General features: G+C 40.9%; 1 protein-coding gene and 1 long non-coding RNA gene across 4 annotated transcripts; one reads left to right on the top strand and one right to left on the bottom strand.

Annotated features, from left to right (window-relative positions):
* Nucleotides 1-1432: 1432 nt before the first annotated feature.
* LOC122879453 lies at nucleotides 1433-10223 on the bottom strand. The gene is made up of 2 exons (XR_006378710.1): nucleotides 6042-10223; nucleotides 1433-2453 (listed from the first exon to the last, which is right to left on the bottom strand). It is a non-coding gene; the product is annotated as an uncharacterized LOC122879453 (long non-coding RNA).
* Nucleotides 10224-13522: 3299 nt separating this feature from the next.
* irx6a (iroquois homeobox 6a) lies at nucleotides 13523-19271 on the top strand. 3 transcript variants are annotated; one of them, XM_044203545.1, is made up of 8 exons: nucleotides 13523-14175; nucleotides 15257-15298; nucleotides 15402-15630; nucleotides 16413-16522; nucleotides 16821-17116; nucleotides 17361-18035; nucleotides 18291-18402; nucleotides 18808-19271. In XM_044203545.1, the coding sequence occupies exons 1-7, from the start codon at nucleotides 14162-14164 to the stop codon at nucleotides 18395-18397; spliced, it is 1473 nt and encodes a 490-aa protein (XP_044059480.1). In that variant the 5' UTR covers nucleotides 13523-14161; the 3' UTR covers nucleotides 18398-18402; nucleotides 18808-19271. The 3 variants fall into 3 exon arrangements, with proteins under 3 accessions (XP_044059480.1, XP_044059473.1, XP_044059490.1); XM_044203538.1 differs by lacking the exon at nucleotides 15257-15298 and having other exon boundaries at nucleotides 13526-14175; nucleotides 15352-15630; XM_044203555.1 differs by lacking the exon at nucleotides 15257-15298 and having other exon boundaries at nucleotides 13529-14175.
* Nucleotides 19272-23977: the final 4706 nt, after the last annotated feature.

The raw sequence follows: 23977 nt of genomic DNA, 5'->3' as shown, positions 1-23977 counted from the left end.
TCAACTCTCAGGTGACATAATTTATGACATTAAGAGACTGACAAACAGGAAAAGGTTGCTGTCAGGATAGTATTAGGGGGCAACATTCACTGCATGGGCCAGTGTTAAACAAAGTGCCAATCAATAGCCCTTTTATTAGTGACCGCAATCAATGTACCGGTGACTGAGTGAGCCAATTAACGCTATCGACCACCTTAGCAGAAGAAAGAGAAGAAAAGAAGGGGACGGGGGCGTAGGAGAGATAGCAAAGTAAATATGGGAGACGATAGCAGAGGATAAGCAGCAGTGTCTTCCTCAGGTCTTGTTTTCCTTCTCATCTGTAGGGAGGGGGGCATCTGTGGAGTGAGAAGACGAGATTCCCACCAAGCGAGAGGCCCCAGGGGTCTGCAGCTGAGGACACCCTGACAGAAAGCAGAGGCCGCCTATCTCTCAGGAGGAAGTGTGTGTGTGTGTGTGTGTGTGTGTGTGTGTGTGTAGCAGTAGTGGAGGGGGAGTTCAGGGGAAGTTGCTGCCCTCCCACATCCCCCACATTCGTGCACATCATTTACTCGTGCTGGGGCTGAGCTGTACTGGGAACGCAGCGCCACTCGTCTTCTCACTGCTGGTTCTGAATAGTAATGAGGTCACAGGGCTGCAAGGTCTCTGTGTGCACTCAACTCTTTTCTCACCTTTTCCCCCAAGAGGTTGACCGGTGTGTATGTGTGTGTGTGTGTGTATGTGTGTGTGCATGTGCATGTGCATGTGTGTGTCTGTGTATGTGAGATAACCTAGGCTTGGGCACATATATTACATAATTTCCTATGGTCTCTGTATAATACTAAAACTGCAAGTGACATTAAATGTCAGGGCTGCTGGATTTGTCTGAGTTTACCAGTATTCATAGGAAACCATTTCTGACAATGTCTTTCTGATTGTAATTACTAATGAGGGTTGTGTTGCTGTCCTGTGAAAACCATGTACCTCCAAAAAAATCAGCTTTTCATGATCTAAGAAAAGCAGATATGTTAGTGACAATGTATTTTTCAGATAATCCAAAGAGTTATTTTTTTACTTTACAAATTAGGAGATTTATTTTCAACCCATAAAGGAATACTTAATCCTTCAGTTTATCTGAAAAATGTGGAGATACTTAGTTTTCATTGGCAGCAATGGGGCTACTGTCAGTGTTTACATGTATAGGTTGAAATGATGTTGTACTGTCACATTTCACTATCCAGTGTCTTATTTTTTTAATTGTTTGTTGTTGTTTTTTTTGTTTTTTGTTAAAGCTATGATATACAATGAACATACTGGAAACCATTGGTGCTTTAATTAGGCTAATTGTTTAAAACTCTTTCAATTTTTATGCATTTTAATAAATACAGAGTTAGTTGAAAAAGGCTAATTTTCATTTGGTGTCCCTTGCCAGATGCTAAAAAGGTATAGAATAGAATAGAATAGACATCTTTATTGTGCACTCACGTGGAAATTTGTCTTTGGCTTCACACTTGAACACTTCACAGACATACATACACTGAAAAACTTCCTCTGCCATGGGTTAGAATACATGAGATGAAAACAATAAATAAATGTACCTGTAATAACAAACGTTTGGGATGAAAGTGCTAAGATAATAACAATAAATGCATATCTTAAATAAATATGACAGCAGCAGTCACTAATATCTGATAAAAAGTCATTTGTTAAGTAAGATGACAGAGGATGGAATAAAAGATCTCTGAAAGATGTTTTTCGTTGCTGTGGGTACTCTATATCTTCTTCCTGAAGGGAGTTTTTGGAAATTAATTAAACAAAGGATGTGAAGGGTCCTTAACTATTAATGTGGCTTTCCTCCTGGTTTGTGTAGTGTACAGCTCCACCAACTGTCTTTTGGGGTTCCGTATAATCTTGTTGGCTGCGTTAACATTTCTTATAAAGTTAATATATACAAAGAAACAGAGTTCATGCAAAGACAGTAGAATACACACTCACCATAAATAATACCACAGTAAACACATGGTAGTTTGCTTCAATCCACATTGTTCTGTAGCTAACTTCTTTCTTCTCCATTAAATTCACTTCTTAAATTGTTCTTATGTCACAAAATGTGACACCTACAGTATGCTTAAATAATATATATAAACTGAGTGCTGTGCCACTCGAAAGTTCAATTGTTATTATAACTTCTGCAGCTCATAAAGTCTGAAGTATCAGGCCACACCTTCTCAGTAGCAGAGGGGCTCTGCTGACATTCCCCCCAGTATTTGTGTTTGGGTGTCCTGTTCCCAAAGAGAAAGGGGTCAGGAGGACATTTGCGTCATGTCAGCTGGCAGTGTAGCACTTGGCTTAGGGGTTATCAGGCTCTCTCTATCAGCCTGTGGTCGGAACATGGACCTCTCCTTCCTGAAGGAAACCCTCTGAACCAGCGTGCCGACAGCTTGAGGAGGTGCTACGGAGAGAGAGGAGAGGAAGGCCTGGAGGGAGGAGGAAGGAAGAGGATGGGGAGAAGGATGAATAGGGGAGAGACTATAGGAAATGACAATGTGTGTGAAGTGATAAGCCCCTGGCAAGGACCCCCACACCCTGGGGGAGGACTAGGGGCTACAAGACTTCAGCCTCAGTGCTCAGTCCCACCACTGTCCCTGATGACCCTGCCCAGCTATCTCATTGCCAAGTGTGTAGACAACACTTGCTTAAAGTATCTGACTAAAGTGTGCTGTATATAGGCTACTGTTTTAAAAAGGTAGTTCATTTAAAATTCAAACAAAAATTTCTATTATGGTACAGTACTCAGAGACATCAAGTTATTCAAAATATAATGAATTACACTTAGCAAGTTGGAAATTAACCAAGTTTAATTAGTATGTGTTTAAAAATAATGTGCTCAATAAGTGGTATTGTTTTATATGTGTGTATATATATATATATATATATATATATATTAAATAGGCCAAAACATATGTAAAAGTGGAATTAGACGCTTCTAAATATACAAAAAAAGTACACATAATCTAAATTACTTTATAAATGAGTAGACGTTACTGGTTAAATCCATAAATGTTTCTAGATATGCGAAGCTGTTCACAAATGAATGCAATACTTTTTAATGCTGCTGTAATGAAAAGGAAATGCTAAGAGGTAATGTGTCCCCTTCTTCACCCTTACACTTTTGAAACCCATTATACCCCAGTACATCAGAAGCAGTTCAATTAAGCACAAAAAAATTTCAATTGTGCTTGTCAGTGTTGCATTGAGGTGGAACAATACTCTCCCATATTTTTATTTTTTTCCTATTATCATTTTCATCTAAAACTGAAAGTACTGACACCCACACCGCAGTGTGTATAATCACGATACTTTATGTCAGACTTTTGAGGATCTAGATTACAATAGTGCTGACACAGACACGTAGACAAGACTGGGTGAGCACAGGTGAGCACTCAGACAGAGAGAGAATATTCTGTAGTCTACAAGTCTTCTGTATTGGAGTCAAGAAAGGTGCCCATCTCAGGATATACACTTCACCTGGACTGCTATAGTGCTTCTACAGATTGTAAGTACACAAAGGTCAAGACAGGCTAAGCACAGAGTGCTCAGGGAGAGGGGAAGAGAGAGAGCTGGATGTAAATGCAGTCAGGCTCATCCCGCAGATATGCACTTCTTAATGGTGGAATGCTGCAGTGCTTCCCAAGATTACACAAGATAGGTCAGGTGAAGCAGAGGGCTAAAAGAGCAGAAAAAAGAGAGACAAAAATAAAAAAAGAGTGATTGAGAGACAGAGGGAGAATGCGAAATAGAGGGACAGAGGCAGAGAAAGGCACAGGAGTGTATGTGAATGCAGCCGGGCTCCAGTCTGTGAAAGTACTGCCAGCAGTTTGTGATGAGGGAGCTTCAGATGAAGCAGAGCGAAGTGAGCCCCAAAGCCGGGGCTAAGTGAGCAGATTAGAGAACCGCACAGTGGTATCACTCTTCCACTGCATTTGCTCCCTACTGGCAAAGGTCAAACACATACTACATCCACCCAGTCTGCAGTGTATATATACACACACACACACACACACACACACACACACAGATACAAAACACAGTCACCAGACATACAGACTTACAAGACAGAGACATAAAGATAACAGCAACATCAATTTGAGCCTAGTAAAAAAGGCTCACGGTTTGATCTGATGGAACACAAGGTGGCATGTGCAGACAGGATGAATGTCCCTGTAAAGCTGTAAAGAAGTGTCTTTCCTTTAGTCATGTTATAATTTCTTTTTTAGCAGGAATATTGTCAGGGTGCTATAATCTGACCTCTTGCAGAGTGCGCCATTGCGACACTGATCCCTTTAAAACATAAAATGTTCTGTGACTCCAACCTTCCTGCACCCAAGTGTCTCCTTAAAATTATGGGGTGGGAACAATGCTATTAGCAGGCTTCCCATTTTTCGATTTTATAAACTGTATCAACATTTATTTGTTGATTTAGCCAAACTACTGAATGAAACTGTTGGCCACTATACGGTAACTATGTATTACAAGCTGGTGACAGTCTTTACACTCTGCCAAAGATGTTTTTAGGGAGTGAAATGCTGCTATCATTCTGATATATATAGTGAAGATTGTGTGTTTTTGCTGTTCACAAATAGTGAATAGAGTGATGAGTCCGTCGCAACAAGCAATCTTGCGTTCATGCACGTCATTTTCCAGCTCCGTACGTTAGCAGGATAGCAGTCAAATACTGACTGGCAGCTAATGCTAGCAGATAGTAAACAATAGTTGAAATCCTTCAGTTATACTTTAGGTACATCACATTGATATTTTAATAATCTGGGTCTCCAGACATTCAGAGCTGAGCAGCATCTTATCCAGTCAGTCTGTGAGATAGTAAGGTTAGCTAACTTTAGCTTCCAAAGGGGAGTTTATGAGATCTCATATCTTCTGCTATCAGGCGTGACTTACCAGCAGTTTGTCATTATTACCACAAGTGAAAAACTGCGTAGCAGTCATCACTAAGTATAATGCCACTTTTGAATGTGACTTGAAGCCAGTTGGCTTCAGGTAAAATACTGATAAAATATTTGTCAGTTGCCCAGTTGAGGTCTGATGAAAGGCAGTTCTTTCTTGCCCTTTTTTCATCCATATGATTTTATAATTTCTTAAACATCGTATTGTATTCAGTGTAATCGCAAACACAAAATAGTATGTCTAATATCAGTTCTTGTATTATTTTGATATTAGCACTCAATAGGTGTACAGCTTTCACAGTATTGATTATTGATTCCCTAGGAGGAGCACTTGTCCCCTAGAAAAATAATAATGGGCCCGTTTGACCCCCTCCTAGACGGGCTTGTGTTATGACAAAATACTGGGAAATAACGCAGTCACCCTCATTGTATTGCAATATTTGATTATTAAAATGTGTGCTTTTAGGATACTTTTTACTCTCTCTCACTCTCCACTTGAGCTGCAAGTACACTAAGGTGTTCCTTTAGTTACATATCTAATAATATAATCTATATCTATATATATATATATATACATATATCTAAACAAATAGAAATTATAAATGTTATTATTTGTTCTCATGTTGCTGCTCCTAGGTAAAACACTCACTCTACTTTGTCACTGATGTCACTTCAATCTCTGTGTTTTTCCCTTTTTTAGCCTAAAGGTAACACCGTATATTTGCTCTCAACACCTTGGGGTGACACTGCTATGCTTGCCGCTTGGAATTTAAGCCGTGCTCCGTACCAAAGAGCTGTTTTACAGCCCCCTCAGACGCTGCCTGTGTCGATTTGTTTTCCCACAAGCAAAGTAAACACAACACTTGTTGAAGGACCCTCATTCACCATATATTTAAAAGGAATGCTGTTACCCCTCCCCCTCCCCCCGCGCACCACTTTTCTCCCCATATTTTACCTCTTATCGTTCTCAGAATAAATATCCTTGAGATAAATCGAGGGCACATCTACATTCTAGAGGTCTCAACCTCAAAATGGAAAACATCTTGAACTGAGGAGGGAAAGAGGATCCTAAAAGGAACCAAGTTATATTTCAAGGATACTAACCCCTTATTTAGAGGCGTCCGTGTTACCCCAGAGCAGCCTTGTGGAGATCCGATCCAGTCCTCTTGCTTTCTCCAAAGTAAGCTTGACAATCTGCAAATCAGAAATTAGCCTTAACAAGGCAAAGTTGAAACAAAAGTATGTGTTTCTTTCTGTAATCTGATGATGTATTGGCCATGAGACCAAGGTCAGGGTTCACTCAACAACCATGTACTAAGCTAGTTTACATTAACCAGCAAAAAGGGCTAATCAAAAGTATATGATTTCACCTTCACTACAGCTAACAGGACCTTTTGATGTTGGCAACCATGTAACATCTGTTTTTAAGTTGGATGGATTGAGGGAGCCCTATTTTTTTTTTTTTGTCTTAAGGTAGATTCATTGGGTGACGGAAAAAAACTGAAAAACTTTGCTGAGGCCTGCTGATAGAGCTTAAATTCGGAAAAAGGAGAATGAAAGGGAAATGAAATAACTATGTCTGAGTGGAAATCCAACTGATGAGGCAGAAATGTTAGGAAACAAAAAGCAAAACATCATGCCGGTTGACACTGTATTTTATTAGTGAGTGAGTCTTGTTTTTTCTTCACATAACCTTAAGATTGAATCACGCAAGGAATATTTTTTCGTGACTTTCAGATGCAATAAAAGTCATATGACTGCAGAATATAAGCGGAAAAAGAGAATTTAGTTACTGTGTTTGTAGTCATTGTTTAGATAACAGTCTTGAGATAAGGGAAGTAGGTCTTGTAATATTGTATCACTCTGGTCGCTGAGCTTGTCAAACCTCTGTGTGTGTTGAGACCAAACCCATCAATGGTTAAGGACAGAGCAGAAATGTCAAGTTTTTGTCCACGGACAAGAAAATATACCATCATTAGCCCTGCAGTCGGACACGATGTGGCTGCAGAGGAGCTGAAGACAAAGATAAATGTTGCAGCAAATTTTTTTTTAGCCGCATCTGGATCTAGTTGGGAGTCGACCATGGCGGGACCTCCACTGGCTAAGCAGCAAATGAGGAACAGAGGGCTTGAACGATTGAACTGTCATTGGTAGAATTGCGATTTCCATCCTCTCGGGGGCTCTGGCTGAGACTCGGGGGCCTGGGTATCTATACAGCTCGCACAAAAATCTGCCTGGTACCAGTTAGCGCTGAGCTGGCACACTTACCTGGACATGAAATCAATCAGGTTAATTTTCTTGTACCTGCAACAAAACCAGAGCTAAGTGATGATGGCTACCAATTGGTCGCTCTGTCTTTTTTAAATTTTTTTTTTTACCAGGATGTGCAATCAAAACAAAAAATTGTGCCCACTGTAATTGAAGATACATTTTCACTTACTGGTTTGCATCGGTGTAATACAAGCCTAATTTACCTCACTACATAACTTTGCTTTTTTCCTTCCTTTGCCTTGACCTATGAGAGAAAAATCAAAGTGTATGTGCGAAGAAGAAGGACATTTTCCCTACATTGCACTGGGCCTCTGAACTTTCAACCGAACTTTCAGCATGTGTTAAACGCTACAGTGATGTTATTGAAATTGACACTGCTATGCTACGAGAGAAGAGAGAGCAGCTCAGCATTCTCATCATACACCCACATTATATTCACTCGCACACTTGCACACGCGCGGCTCACTGAAAAGTTCACAGTCCGAGCTCACTGCCAGGAACCGAGAAGAAAAATCCAAAACAATCTTTTTTCTTATTTTTAAAGAAGAGCAAATCTAACTGTCAGCTCAGTGAGGATTATTCCACCACGGTTGGCTCCCAAACTTCCCCACCGTAATCCACCCAAAAAACTCTTGGTGAAGCCTTTCAAAACAATTTATGCAAACAAACATCAAGCACAGCTATTTGTATTGGCACCACTTTGCAGTAAACCAGACTGAACCAAGACCAGATGGGGCTGGGCCTTTTCTGTCTCCGTGTGGTGCAACACTACAGGCAGCTCAGCAGACACACTCAACGCTGAGCACTGTCCTCTGTAATGGAGAGTGTTTCAATGTTTAGACCACTTCTCATCACATTCCCCACTTCTGGGTACATATGTGTATATGTGTGGTAGATTGCCACAAGGACACGTAAAACCACAGGGGGAAATATTGCAACCATTTCTGTATTGTGTTGGCATTGTTTTCACACATGTTTACTTGTTTCCAGTGTATATCCTTAAAGCAGGCTATTTTCCATATACACTGGGATGTAGGTGTCCTTCACGTCTCATAATGAGCGAGCTCTTTGATCACTTCCTACTCTGCTCAACTCTTGACCCCACATAATGGCCAGTTTATAAGAGTCGATTATATTAAATGTTGACAACCAGTTGCTTATAGTTTAAAACTGTGCTGCTTAATATACAAGTTCCCCTGCCTAGGAAATATGGCTACACATGAGAGAAAAGATGCCGATACATACCATGACCCGTCTGGTGTTGACAGCGGTGGCGGTAATTGGACTGACAGTAATAGGAACTGTCTTTCTGCCTCTGCGGGCCCTTGAGATGGGCCACTATGCTGCCGTGGATTTAGCAGCTGCAGTCAGATGGAAACGTGTAACTGCAATTTTCCTTGTCTTCCTTTTTCTTCCTCCGTTTGAATGCTGACATGATCATTTATGAGTTGAGTGAATTTCATGACCCTCAGGCCCTTGAAACCTGGTCAACCGCCAACATGCGATTTCAGAAATACATGGTTGTCAATGAGAAAATGAGCCCTCCATTCGTCATTCCAGAGGAACTTGTTTTTTTGTAGATACATGTATTTACCCGACAGCAGCATTTTGCTGCTGCTGGCCCTCCGCCTTGAGGGAAAGTTCGGTTTGAAGTCAGCATCCATCTTGGTGAAGACCACACATACACAAACACGGGCATGGCAGCAGGGAGGTAGCCTACACAGACTCCTTATTGCCGGTGACTGAAAATACATACTTGATCACATTCAGGTCCAAATGTGAACGTTATTTGACGAGGAGACGTGGATTCACGCAACGCCACTGCAGCAGCTTTGACACGCCCAGAACAGACATACACTACTTGCCGACAAGAACACACAGGCAAAGAGCCTAAGGCCCCGAGATGAAAGTCGGCACATGGATCCACACATCAGATGATCGACCCACAACCTACCTGTCCACACACACACATACACACACACACACATACATCTCCAGACACCCCGGGGAGAAAATAGACACACATTCCTCCCTCTCGTTCTCCATCTCTCTATCTCTCTTACACACACCTACACTCACACACGCTGTGCGAGCCAGGCTCTCTCTCCATAAGCAGTTATTTCCCAGAGTCACTGCCAGCACTCTCTCGCTCTCTCAGTGACAAGCTACAAATCCCTGACACCACCACTGATGATAGCTTTACAGTAGAGCCTCAAGGGGACTCTGCCAACCAGCACACACAAACAACACACACATGCCTCCTTCTCTCTCTGTCTTTCTCCCCTCTGTCTCTCTCTCTCTCTCCCTCTCCCTCTCCCAGGAACTCCAGGGGCCTCTGGGATGTTGGGCTCCCAACACAAAACGCCTAGGGTTTGTCTGAGTTAAACATCTGACTACAAGCAATCAAAGTGACGAGGTTACAAACGAAACACCAATTATGCCTGTCCATTAATGTACAGATTCATGTTTAAATTGTGGAAAACAAAACCCAATAGATATATGCGTAATTATGTTCTTTTAAAAAAAAACACATTCACTTTTAAAGTCAAGATACCAATCAAAGCATGCCACAGCACAGTGGCACTACTTACACAGCAATCAAACTTACTGCCATCACATAGTTATCGTCCATTTTTTCTCTACAGCAGATTGATTTACTGAGACAGTCGTCGTGATGTCATACTCGCCCTATCCCTTTTTTCTCTGTTTGATGAAGCTTTAATGACTCCCTCTGTGCGCTGTAATTATTCACCAGCCCTGGAGATGTTTGTTTTGGTGTTAACCGGCCACTGCTGTGACCATGTCCGCCATTGCTCTATTATTTCTCATTACAATATTTATTACTTTTCTTTCCATTTTGGATAATTTTGCAGTGCTAATAATGCTCTTCATGGGGGGAAGTTTGTGTGTATGCAGTGTATGTGTGTGTGTGTGTGTGTGTGTGTGTGTGTAATAATTCCAGATGACAAGTGCCTTGGATTTATTGGCATATACCAATTTGGCTTTAATGAGATCACACACCTCCAGGTAGGTGCAGCTTCATCCCCTGCTCGGCTCGGGCTTCTCCCTCCGTCTGTCTGCCCTTATTACCATTTCATACACCCTCCTCCACCTCCACCACCACCGCCGTCGCTACACCCCATCTGATGAAAAACCAGAAAGGCTTTGTGTGGTTCATTAAGTCAGCATAGGAAATGTATTAAGTAGGAGAATAGGGCTGGGAGCTATTGAGTGTTGACTTAACCTTTCCAGGTTTTTTTTTTTCTTTTTCCAGTGATGCTTCTAATGGAGGATGTGTGCATTACTCAGTCTCATTAGTAACCGCATGGATCCGTTAGAACAAGATATAATGGAGGCTTGGACTTGCTTATTCTTAAATAACGCGAGTGAATGTACTGTAAGGGTGAATGCCTTTGTCTGCTAGTAGTTAAATGTTCTATTACATGGCCAGTCAAGGGTCAAATAGTATATCTACAAAGACAGAGTTTGTTGCAGCCTGTTTCAAGCAGAGGCATGGTTAGTTTTTTGTATCATGAGAATGCAGGTATTCAGGATGCTAAACATTGGAAATTATACTGAATCTACTTGCAACACTTGCTATTATCTGAACTTGTTGGTGCTCTTTGTGTTGCCACTTGTGACTGCCCCCACAAACGTGGTACTCCAAAGAAGATTATATGATTCTTTCCATCTTCTTTCCCAGTTTTATTTTATGTAACTTATACATGATTTAATCCCAGGGTGGTGCTCGTGGACAGGGACAGGGACAGGGGCTTGAACTTGGACAAGGCCCAACAGCTTAAGCATGGGTGCTACACTATTCTGCTGCTTAAGAAGCTGCTCTCTGTGATAGAACATTGCTCCTTGCATTAACATTGTTGGGAGAGTAGTACTATGTAGGACTCTAAACCTCTAAAATGGCAGACTTTGTCAAAAGCAATTCAACTCAAAAAACATCTGAGAAAGAGGATTGCCATTGTCAGCCTGCTAAAAAACAAAACCTTGTTACAATGTGATTACTAAGTAATCCAGACAAAAACGCTCTTAAAAAAAAGTCTCATTGTGGGGTTGTCACACATTTTAGAGGGAAGGGCACTGTGGTCAGTCTGCCATTACAATTAGTGTTCATTTTGGCCTGATTCAGTGAGATCTACACTGACTGCTGGGCATGCATTATGCATGAGTCTGTCCATATGCACTTGGGCCATCATGCATGCCCTTGTAGAAATGCATCGACCACCGGCATGCAATTACATTTAGGTTGTTTCAGTCTCTCTCTGTGCACATTCTCCTATGGAAGAACGCTTTAGGCATGAAAGTGTGCATTATCCTTAGATAATAAGTTCCAATATCCATCATTAATAGTAAATGGAAAGTTAAGAATGTTAAATTTAGCTTATTGTTGACATCTGTGTTGTTCCCATTCAAACTCTTGTCACTGTCTAGTTAAGTATCTCCAAATTTTGTGATTCTGAATTTTTCAGCTAAACTGAAGGATTAAGGGTTTCTTTAGGGTTTGAGAAAAATCTCCTAGTTCTTAAGCTCAATAAACGATTTAAAAACCCACTGGATTATCTGAAAATTGTATTGTCACAAAGCTGAAAACAGGGCTGTTTTTCTTGAAAAGTAGATGTTTTGGAGATATGTTGTTTTGCTCAATCAGATATTTGACCTGGAACACTGCAAATGACACACACAGCGCCTTTTCACTTTTTGTTTTCGGTTACTGTATTTCGTGTTTTCATTCATGCCACAAGAATGTATTTGAAAATGCAGTTATGTTCATTTGTAGATATAAATGATTTAAAGTTATTTGCACTGTGCCCATTTTTGTGAGAGTTTTGGCAACTTAAAAATTTGGGGTGCAGAATGAGCTTGGCTCTAAGCTGAAATATCATTAAGTGAGATGATGGGAGAAATGACTGGACATTAAATTGAATCAACAAGTTGGGGGAAAAAATGGAAGTTAAAGCCGTATTTTATTCAAAGAATAATTCCACCACATGAAAGGTTTGATACAGTTTAGTGACATGGGGAATAATGCTTACTGTTGAGGACCAGGGTGTATTATCCAACAAGTTCCCTGCTGTTGCCTATCATAAGCACTGAGCAGTTGTCAGAAGCAAAGACGACGTGGTGTGTGTGAGAGTTGCTGTGTTGGGTGTGGGTGTTTACTTCCCATGCACTTCTCAGAGCCTGGACCATGACCACTCTGTCCACTTTATCTCCGTGGAAAATCTCTTGACGGGAGCTCTTCATCTCCTACACGCGGCTCTTTAGCGCCCCTCGGAGAGAAAGCCCATAATCGCACATGCGTCTCCAAGGGAGGAAACGCCACACATCAGTTATGGAAAAGGCAGGGCACCGGGAAATTTGGCACAAGGTATCAGTCGTGACAACAGAAACCTTACGCAGCCCTAGATAGTCAGAAACAGGCAGATCATATGACTCAGTAGGACTGATCATCGCTGTCACTGTCAATGCAAATATAGTGTGTACAGGGGGAAATATTAGACCCCTCCCTCCCGGTCCCAGCTCAACATCACACGAGGAGGGGGCACAGCTTGTTTATGTTTATGGGAGAGAGCGAGAGAACTGGTGATGGTTGAGCTGCTGATCTAATAAGGCTTAAAATTATTTATCGTTTCATTCACTGTGAGGCAGCATCATTCCTTACCCATCTTTCAAGTGAGCATCATTCAATTAAAATGCAATTCTCGTCGCCCCCATCCACGGATATTTAATTAGACTGGGGAGCAGGGCTTCCACTTTTTTTTTTTTTTTCTAGCACAGCTCTTCGGATTTCACCTCTAAGGCATATTTTCACTCTGTTACTCGTTGGTTAAACAAGGGCATGTATCCATTTGTTAATTGATACAATTACGCATTACGCGTAATGGTCACGTAGGTCTCCAGGCGCGCATCAATCACTGGTCTATTGACCTGCCAAAAACCCCTCTAACCGTTCCTGCTGGGACTGCCCCTCTCTCTAATAGAGAAAGATAGAAACATCATCGTCATTAACTCCGGGATGGACCTCTGGCCAGAGAGCCAGAGGCGAACAGAGGTCGAGATTAAAAAAAGGGGGGAAAAAAAGTCTTACATGTGCTTATTCAACCAGCTTTAATTGTGATAGATTGTAAATAAAAGAAACAGTTTTAAACTACAGTCGTTTATAACAGAAAATACTCAGGAGAGACTTTCTAGTTTACATGTTTGATTCCCATTTGCCTGGGTAAAAAGAAAAAGTCATCTCTTCTGCTGAATGGGTGCTTGTTTGTGATCATTTCCAAAAATATCTTCAATGCCCCCCCCCCCAATTCATTTAACTTCACAAAAGGTTTCCATATGTTGCCATGCTACAATTCAGTAATGATGAACAATAATACAATTTTCCGAGACTTTATCTCAGCAAATCGGTGAAGAATTCTATTACAAAAGCGGGACAAGACTGTGTACAGTGCACCTTAAGAAAACCCTACGTTGGACGTGATTGGCAAAGACATTATTCTATCCTTGGTACCCTGCCGTTCCGGGATTACAGTGACGTCACGCTGATACCCTTGCATGGATGAATGCTAAAGAACTATAGAGCCACAAATAATAGCACAAGCAGAGTCCATATCTTGCAAGTCTTACGTTATCCTTTAAGCCTCCTTCAGCTAACACAACAACAATTTTTTTTTTTGCACTTAATGACGCTTAATTTCATTTCTTATCGGTCCTTGGGGGGGATTATTCATTCATATAAAACAATCTGCAGCTGGTGCCAGCCTAAAGTCTCCCTCCTATGAGTGAAGTCATCTATTATTGAGCGAAAGGCCGTGCGTGGAAATGTGTGTAAGACGGTGGATTTGAAGTAGAATTGGTTGCAATCGATCAAGGGTGAAGAATATTGCTGATGGTAACAAAAGAAGCAGCTATGTCTTTCTCGCAATTTGGATACCCTTACAATGCAACTTCACAGGTAAGCCACTTTGCTTTTTATTTCTCCTAAGTTATGTGTACACACACATACACACACAGACACACACACAAATGGCTTTTTTTTGCATGTTTTCTTTCATTTCACCATAGTCAGAGCACTTTTCTCGATAAAAAACATCCATGAAGGAGTGACTGCTTTACAGCTATTTTCGTGTGGTGCTTTTATTGTTGAACCAAATATCGATAAACACGCACCCGTGTACAATTACACTGAATTATGAATGAACTCACGTGTTTTTCTGATGACAATAGAGATGAATGTCACCTATTGCTCACTACGAGGTGTAATTGGGCTGTAACGCCTGCTGTACACATTCGCAAACTTTCTGTTTAAATTACTGGGACGTGTGGGATGTTAGACAAATGTCATTATCTTTAAAGATGTTTAAAAAGCTCGATTAAAGTGGTTTATTTACATTTTGAGACAGTATTATTGCGCCTAATGACAAGTTCGAAGAAGTTCAAGTCGATCAGGGGACAAAAGTTACTCTCATGGAAAAGTTGTCACCCAACTTTCATAATTACTCGATAATATTTTTAACGTTCAGTAGATTATGTATAAAATTCAAACCTTTTAAATTTGAAATAAGTAGGTGATTTACGTAACACAGACATCACTTTTGATTTTTCTTATCCTATGTAGAAGTTCAAATGTTTGAAACCAATGATAAACTGGAGCAGGTCACTTTTACGCACAGACTGCGCACATCTCTTTTCATCTTAATATTGACTGAAACATATCCTTCCGATGTGTATTACTTTCGTATGCAGTAACCCAATAAATTCAAATTTTTATTACAACACGGAAAAAGGGACAATGAGGTGATATCGCTTATTACACTTGTTCACAATGTAAACTACTTTCTCTCATTCCAGGAATTCACTGAAAAGTGACTTACCTTGAATTTAGGCAGGTCAGAAGTTAAGATAATGACAGCTGATTAATGATAATTGAACTGACGTGAACTGAAAAACAAACGAACCCCTCACCTTTTCACTCGTTTTAAGATTTCAAGACTCGCCACCAGACTAAGCAACTTAACTTAGAAATCTTTTTGCAGTGCATCACCCACAGTCACTTCAGAGTTATCACAGACATCCAGGTAAGAGCTGAAACAGCCAATGACCATGTCTATCCACGATTCTCTTCATGCAGTTTTTCGTGTCGGCAAACCCCAGTACGACTTGCTGCGATTCGATTTCCAGGTCGGTCTCTGACGGGACAGGCGGCTCCCAGACCGCCGCTGCCGCCGCCGCCGCCGCCTCCTTCTGCTGCCCGTCCTACGAGAACCGGCTCCTGGCGAGCAGCCGGACGGAGCTGAACGCAGCGCTGGGGATGTACAGCTCTCCCTACGCCGCAGCGGCCGCCGCCAGCCAGAACTACGCCAACTACTTCCCTTACAGCACCGACCCATCCGCTATCTACTCCACTCTGGTGGGCTCACTTCAGCCTCATAGATGCGCAAAGGGGGGGAGGGGGGCTTAGGTTGATCGATCAACCGGGTTTTGTTCATCAATTTATCTCACACTGCAAACATATCCGTCTCGACATGCCGTTCAATCCAGCATCCAGTCTCATCTTCTTCCCCTTTAAAACAAGTAAAAATCCTGTCACTTGGGTGAGGGGAAGTGGTGTAAAAGCAATGCAGAGGAACTTGTCTCACTTGAAACAATGTAATTTTATTATGATAAAGTAATCCTCCTTATTTCAAAAAATATTGGATTGGATTGAACTAGCATTTATATTACTCCACTGTCAGAATTGTTCACTTTGAGAAATGTGTAAGTAAGTAAGATTCTGGAGTGGATAAAAGACTAAATGACTTGTTAAATGGACATTTTGCAGTGCAGCTGAAACTTTTCTTTCTTTTGTCTCTTATTATAAACACCTAGGGTCAGCTAAAATTTACTGTCCATGGAAATATTGCACATTCTACCTGAAAACAGTAAAAAAGTAATAAAAAAAATCCAATCATATATAAATAAAAATTACAATTCTAGCATCATGTATAGCATATTATGCTTTAAACCTGTTAAAATAGATTTTAAGATCTATGGGAATTATTTTCTAGCTCAAATCACTCTTGTTAGAGAGAGTTACTCTTGGTTTAAAAGCATAAAAATAGGAAATGTCTATAATTTATAAATGAGACTGTTTTCAAAGATCGTCAAAATGCTGAGAAATAATGAATGTTGCATATTTATTGTCTTTTACAGAATCCCCAGTATGACATTAAGGACAGCACAGGCACTTTACACTCTGGCATCACTCAAACTGCTGCATACTATCCTTATGACCATTCACTGGGACAGTATCAATATGACAGGTAAATTCTATGTTCATTTTTGTCCACTATATGTAATATGAGTGTTAGCAGACCTGCTAAAAAGTATTATACCACTCATCAGTAAAAGCAGTCATTCACAGGGCGAACATGCCACATTCAGATCAAAGGTCAGCGTGTAACTCCATACTGATAAGTGCATGGAGCGAAGCTGTATATATTTCAAACAGCAGGGAGTAGAGCTATAGGATGTCTGAGTGAGTAGTCTATGACATCCTTCACTAACTGCACTAATAGCCACTGTCTCTGTATATGTGAATTTGTGTGTGTCCCTTTCCAGATACGGGACAGTAGACTTTAACAGCTCAGCCAGAAGAAAGAACGCAACTCGTGAAACCACCAGCACCCTGAAAACATGGTTGTATGAGCACCGCAAGAACCCCTACCCCACCAAGGGAGAGAAGATCATGCTGGCCATCATCACCAAAATGACCCTCACCCAGGTGTCCACCTGGTTCGCCAACGCCAGGAGGAGGCTAAAGAAGGAGAACAAGATGACCTGGTCACCAAAGAACAAGGCCAGCGATGACAGGAAGGATGACCTTAACAAGGACGACCAAGACTGTGTCACCAAAGGTAATCATTTGTCTACTTCTTGATGGCAAAAGTTCAACTATTTACTTGATCACCAATATCAATCAAAAATATGGTTACTTACACTAAATTTAGAGAAATACAGTTGCCAATCATACGGACCAAAAAGGTAATAAAGTGGGTTCCATGGTATAAAAAGTATATTTAAAAGTTTTCTGTTTCTATACATTTACAATGGGCAACTTTTCAAACAGTGTTACCTAAAAATCTCTTTTCTTCCATGCAGATTCTAATGATTGCAAGGAGGAGAAGGATCTGCATCTAAGTGATCTGGAGGACATGGACGAGGACGAATGTGACAAGCTGGACAGTGACTGTGAAAAGGTGGCTGCCGATGAGCAGGACCTCCAGAGGGTCATGGCAGTATCTGGAGCCCCTCAAAAGAGAGACTGCAGCTCGGAGCTGCACCTGAGTTTAACGAACAGCTTCCACACGTTCCCCTGCGCCATCAAAGGTGTCACCGCCCTCCCTCCTCTCCCGTCTGATTTCCTGGATCCTTTAGCGTCCAAGGCAGCCTCCTCAACCGGCCCCACGGGAACGCTGTCCCTGTCTCACTTTGAAGCATCGGATAAGCCTCGGATTTGGTCTCTGGCTCGTACCGCGGCTTCAGGGGTCATACTGAGCCCCCAGCAGCATGGCTCAGAGCTGAGGACAGGCAACTCAGCCGGGGACTGCCAGCTCCAGAGCACCAGGCTTACCGGGGCTCCTACTGGACAGTGTGGAGGCATGAGAGGCCTCCATGAATCTAGCAGTGTCGCCAATACCGAGAGCCCCTTCCCTGAGGGCTCATCCTTGCACTCAAAAGTCTATGGCACTGGCAGCTACAGCCACAAGGACCTCCAACTGCACTGTTCATCCTATGCTGCACTCCCAGACACATGTCAGTACTCCACTATTGAAGGTATGTCATCTTATACCTGCGATGTTTAACATATGACAAGGGATGCAGTTGAATCTCCCATATGCAGAGGTTTTCTGTGTTATATAGACAGACTGGTATACAGTAGCACACCAGCACTGCCAAATATGTTTTTAAAAACTTCCTTGCGTTGTTGGATACAGAAAAGCCCATTTTTAAGGTTATAAACGAGACACTTTCTGACAACTTGCAACTTGGAGGCAAGTTTCTTAGATTTGCTTTTATTTGGGTGTGTAGGATTCTCTGGTGGCAAAGCAGAGACACAGCCATCTGACCTCAGCGATGCCTGCGGGACCGTGCAGGATGACAAGGTCACTGCGTTCAGACCAGTGATGAAGAGGTGAAGCAGGTGAGAGTCTGCACTGAACTGGAAGAAACCAGTGAAGTCACGACACACATACACACACACACACACACACACACACACACACACACACACACACACACCCACATCCACACACAAACACTCAGAGGTGAACTCGGTGACACTCACTTTTTGCTAAATATATGTTGCAAGATAATTTTTTTTTATTTGATCTAAATTTAATGATTGCTATAACGGATAAGTGGCAAGTTACTAATGCATGATGTCAAAAGTAATTTATAATGACCATTAAAATACCAGAGAAAATATTAACATTTCTATTGCAATCAACTTACCTGAGTAATAAACCTTTTTTGAAATGAAATACCAAGACAGTTCTTTCCTTCTCACTTAGCTTATTTTAATTTCTGCTGTCTGTTTTTCTCCTAGATTGCTGGAAACGGTACCACAATAAATAATGGGACATTTATTATGCACTAAAGGACACACTGGCCGAGTAGCGGCCTCAATATGACACATGGGAGCTACCTGGCGCTGCTGCAGTGAGAGCTGTCAAACTGTGGACGTGGCTGTCATTTTGCACAACTTTGTTTTTATGGTGTTAAAGACTTTATGCAAAAACTCTAGATGCAAAGGTGTGAGACTGGCCAGATAAAAACGGCCGAAATTGTGTATGGCAATCGTGTAGTGTAGCAAACCTATTTATTTCTCTGTGTATTTATTATTTTGTTACGTTGTCTGTTTGTTTGTTATTTAATGTGCTATATTGGTTGGATTTGTATCTCCTTTAAGTGTTTTGTTACATGTTGCGTTTTACTGTGGCTTCGTGTCATTTCGACTGATGTAAAAAAGAAAAGCATGTCGGACATAAAGCCGACTATAAAGGACTGGACCCCCCTGTTGCGCGCGTGGACCTGAAGATTTTTGTCATTGTGTTAAAAATGTGAGCTTCTTCTGTGTTTGCCATTCATGCCATTTTTTTCTAAGAATACATTCTTTTCCAAGAGCCTGCCGCTTTCTGTGTCGTGGTTATTTATAGAGCTGGACGTCCAGTCGGCCAATTAAAACATTTGCTGATGTGCGTTTGATCAAAGTTTATCATCTTGATTCGACGCATAGAGCCGCAGCGCTGATGGAAGGTCATAATTCAGAGGAGGACGTGAGTGAAATCCACAAGTTGTGGAAGAAAGGGGACATCATCTCTCTATTGTCAGCATCTAATCAGAAGTGGCATCAAACACTGTGTTACTGTTCAGGCCAAGCAACGAGGCAGGAACGCAGTATGAATGCTGCTTTGTCCCCTGTGTAGCGAGCCGCTGCACTAACTTAACATTGTGTTAATTAAAAGGTCATTTGTAGGATCAAACCCGGCAGAGAAATTCACATGGTCCATCAAAGTCCCTTTGATTTGGCTGTTTTGCTTATAGTCCATCTTGTTATGCCTCTCCCATAGACAGCTGTAATAAGATGATCACTGTGGTCTATGATGCCTGCTGACGCTCTGAAAAACTGTTTTGATCCTCACATTTCAAACTTTTTAAGGAAAAAAAAAATCCAACAGTTTTAGTAGCAAACGACACAAGGGTGCTGTGTAAACTGCTTGCTGTTGGAATATTGATTTTGACGCACTATTGTACAATCTACAAACAATATTCCGCTTGACAAGTCTGTGAAACGTATTTCACTTTACAGAGCAAACGATGTAACACACCAATCATTTTTGAACAGCTTGTTTGCCTAAAACAAGGAGGAAAAAGCTGGCTTTTACCACTTCGTGATAAAATTTAAATAACATTATTAAATCACTGATTTCCTTGGTAGTGGAGGCTTATTCTGTTTTCTTTCTGACTTGATCCCCTGTCTTGATTCCTGAAGCCAGTGAATTATTATTACATCTGCAGGCAAAGATTTAGACTTTATGACTACCTTTGATTCCAGACCACCACTGAAACAATACCTGCAAATAGTCCACAACCTCGCAAAACGTCATTTGAGGTCGTATTTGTGGGATTATGCTTGTAATAAAAGTCTTTTCCATATTAGGGCAATTCAGGCTCAGTTCAGAGGCGCTGTGGTCTTCCTATGTGTCCTTGACCAATGGCGGAGCTGTCAGTAATGCACGGAGCCTGGTAAATCCAGGGAAATCTACATGATGGAAGGTCAGGAATAATAACTTTGGCCCATTTCAATTTTTCCCAGTTCAATTTTGCCTTCTGTGTTAATCTGAGACCTGATAAATTATCTGCATGAGGCTGAAGGCAAAAACAAATATTTTAAAATATAAAATAGATATATTCTAAGTAAATATTATCAGTAATCAGAGATTCAGACTTTATATATATGTGTATATATATGTATATAAAGTCTGAATCTCTGATTACTGATACGGACACATGAAATGAACGATTACAGCTGATGACATATTTTCATCTGAAGGTCACCTGCAGGAGTATCTAAGGAGCTGAAGGCATTTCCTTTTCTAAAAATAACACTGGGGAAAAATTAATAAAAAAACAACAACAACATCTTAAGCAAAATGTGTGGAGGAAAAAAGGGTACCAGTTCACTCCACCTGCTGTTAGTCAGGGATGACAGCTCTTTTACCCATCTTGATGTGAAGTTTCCAAGTCTGGATCACTCAGTAGGCCGACACAGTAACAGCCCGCTGCTAATAGGGAGCCTCTCTCCTCCTCCTCAACAGTAATCAGCCAAGACGCCTGATGCGTTGCTCTTTACATTCAAATGTAGGGTAGGTGTGCATCAAATATTTACAACCAAATTTAAATAAATCGGAGGCTGTAAAGAAAAGCTGCCTTATGCCATTGAAGGTAATGATGCATGCGCAATGGGATTACCACCATGGCGATGTACCTGGGGGAAAGCATAATGGCCATGATGGGCTCATATAGCAGCGTATGCCTGAAGCAGCTAACAGGTCAATTAGTCTGTCCTATATACAGTGTTTTAAATACGGCTAAAGCAGCTGCGCAGGGCAGAGACAATCAAGAGACACATCAGTCAGCTGTAAATGGAAGCTGATTTGAATGCCATGGATCAAAGACTGCATTAATGCTATGCACATCTATAATATATAGCGAGAAATACATGAAATATAACAATCTAAAGTAAAAGGATAAATAAATAGACGTTTAGCATAATTGTGGTGTTATTGGTGGTGGTGGACACAGGGGGGAGGGGACAAACACAAGACAGTTTGTTTGTCTGACATCTTTAATCTGAGGCTAGACACGAAATCTGTGGCAAACTACAATGCTACAGAATAATAAATTCCTTAGGTAGCCTATATATGCACAACTAAATCTCCCTAATACACGCCTTCCTCTTGGTGAATTACATTTTTCATTAGGGAGAGGGAGATGGTGGGTGCCTATGAGAGCATGTTGTTTGCATAATCCAAAACAGATTTTAGATAATCTGTGAATGAGGCACAAATATGCGAAACAAAAAGAAAAACGAGCTATGGTAAACATGAATACAAATAGGTTTGACATTATTAATCTGTGACCATCCTTTGCATGAAACCAGAGGACGTCTTTCTACTCATATGTCTGTTATTATCTAACACTTCCATAAGTGTACATTCAGTCAACCCCCACCCCTCCTCTATTGTCATGGATCATTGATCTTTTTTTCTGGCCAAGTTGCTGCTTGCAGTCTATGCTCTTTTCAAATCAATAGGCCAGCTGGTGTTCTGTTAGAGTCAATGTTTGGGACATGTAACACTTATATATATATATATATATATATATATATATATATAAGGAATTATAATTCTGAACATTTAAGGTAGGGTGTTACCCCATATCAACCCGCATCTAAACTTTCAAACAAAAGGTAAATACTGTATAACATTTCACATTACAAATTCAGATAAGTGAATAAATTGAGACAAGAAATATACTTTTATATCCTTGACAGCTGTATGGTTATTTTTTCTTTACTTTCAATTTTGTAGGTTACCTTAAAACTAGATTTTTTTGCCACGCACTATAAATGTTTTAAAATACAAGACAGAGAGTGGGAATAACATCACTGATCAGTTTTTTTCCCTCCATGATGATCTGCTATTTTTTCAGTTTCTCACACGAAGCAGTAGCGGTAATCAGTGCTGAAAGTGTAGAAATGTAATAATTTGGCCTATACATGCCTTCAGGTGTTTTCACAGTGCATTCATTTGCCAAGGCAGTGTCAAATGAGTTACCTAAATTAACACTTTGAATTGTGTTTGCAAGTTAGATTTTAAGAACTTGTAATCTTCACTTCCTTAGAATATTAGAATAAAATTTTTACTGTATAACAAACTTAGATTTTTGTGGGTCAACTTTTCTTTCCACTTGAATAACTTTTGACGTCTGAAATGTCTGGGGGCAATGGATGCAGTGAGCACAGTTATTTAGAGATCCACTCGTTAAATTGTTTTCTTTTTTCTTCTGCTACTACACATCTTGTAAGACGGGTGTCAGCTTAATGCCTAAATGTAAATTAAAATGTAAAACGTACTGCACACTTAAAAAATAATGGTGAGATAAAAAAAATCCCATCCCTAATATGAGGCTTGAGTGGCATACAAACATCACATGTCCTTGTTTTATGCATTTGTTATTTTTATTGCTTTTAACAAGGGTCTTAAAGGGGCAGAGACCAGTTTAACAATGACTGTTACTGTGGTGTGTTGTACAATATAATGCTATAGGTCAATGAGCGGTTAACTTCTGACAAAGCACTGTCCGGAACATCCATCACTTTGTGCACTAAACATTTAGGCCTCCACTTAATGAGCATGTGCTCTGACGTCAAAGAATCTGAATTATTCCGACACGATAGCAATGGCCTCTTCGTATAAATAGGAACCACAACAACAACAACAACAACATCGCAAACAATAATTTGCCCTCTAGTCTGAAAAAGGGCCAGCATGGAGGTGCCATTTGATGTGTCCCACGCTGGGCAGCTAAGGCTCATAAAACAAAGTCTTTGTACCAGTGGCTCAGAGTTCAGACGAGGGGGACAATATACACACTTCATTACATTTCGTCAAAAGGCGCAATGAAATGTGTGTGGGACATTGTTTCTGTGCATGTCTCCCTCCATGGAATTTCTGATTGTCGATGTTGCTACAAGGTCTCTGCTAATGAGTTTTGTCAAAGACAATTATGGACTTGGTGGAATGGCCAGAGAAGGGATGAAAAGCTGGCTTTGTGCGGTCTGGGTAGATGTTGCATGGCGACCCCTGCTTCTTTCTATACCCTGTATTTGACCTGCGCTGTTTGTGTCCAGAAAAATCCAGGCCTCCGTTCAGTCATCACCTTTGCCTTTTTCATACTAGTCCCCAACCAGATCCCACTGTACCAGAATGGAGCATGACACAAAGATCACTAAAAGTTAATGCTGCCATTTCCCAGGGTTGTGTTTCTTTTTTTTAGACCTCATTCCCTTTAGAGTAAGTAGGGTCTTGGAGTCTTCGCTGACCTGTTAAGTTTGGGAATAAAGACCAAATTCTGAGTTTCTTTTTCACCTTTCGTCTCAGTTCACTGACAATCTGTTACTGCCTAATTGTGAATGTGGTGGCTAACCCCTA

Source organism: Siniperca chuatsi, linkage group LG1 (genome assembly GCF_020085105.1).
Source record: "Siniperca chuatsi isolate FFG_IHB_CAS linkage group LG1, ASM2008510v1, whole genome shotgun sequence".
In the NCBI taxonomy this organism is placed as follows: Eukaryota; Metazoa; Chordata; class Actinopteri; order Centrarchiformes; family Sinipercidae; genus Siniperca; species Siniperca chuatsi.
The sequence above is the reverse complement of the archived record's forward strand: the minus strand, read 5'-3'. Positions and strand labels throughout refer to the sequence as shown.

Bases quoted from the DNA above. Each gene is read 5' to 3' on its own strand.
- irx6a (XM_044203538.1), top strand. From the start codon at position 14,110: ATGGTAACAAAAGAAGCAGCTATGTCTTTCTCGCAATTTGGATACCCT. The intron at 15,631-16,412 runs GTGGGCTCACTT...TGTCTTTTACAG, and splicing joins CCGCTATCTACTCCACTCTG to AATCCCCAGTATGACATTAA. The intron at 18,036-18,290 runs GTATGTCATCTT...TTGGGTGTGTAG, and splicing joins TCAGTACTCCACTATTGAAG to GATTCTCTGGTGGCAAAGCA.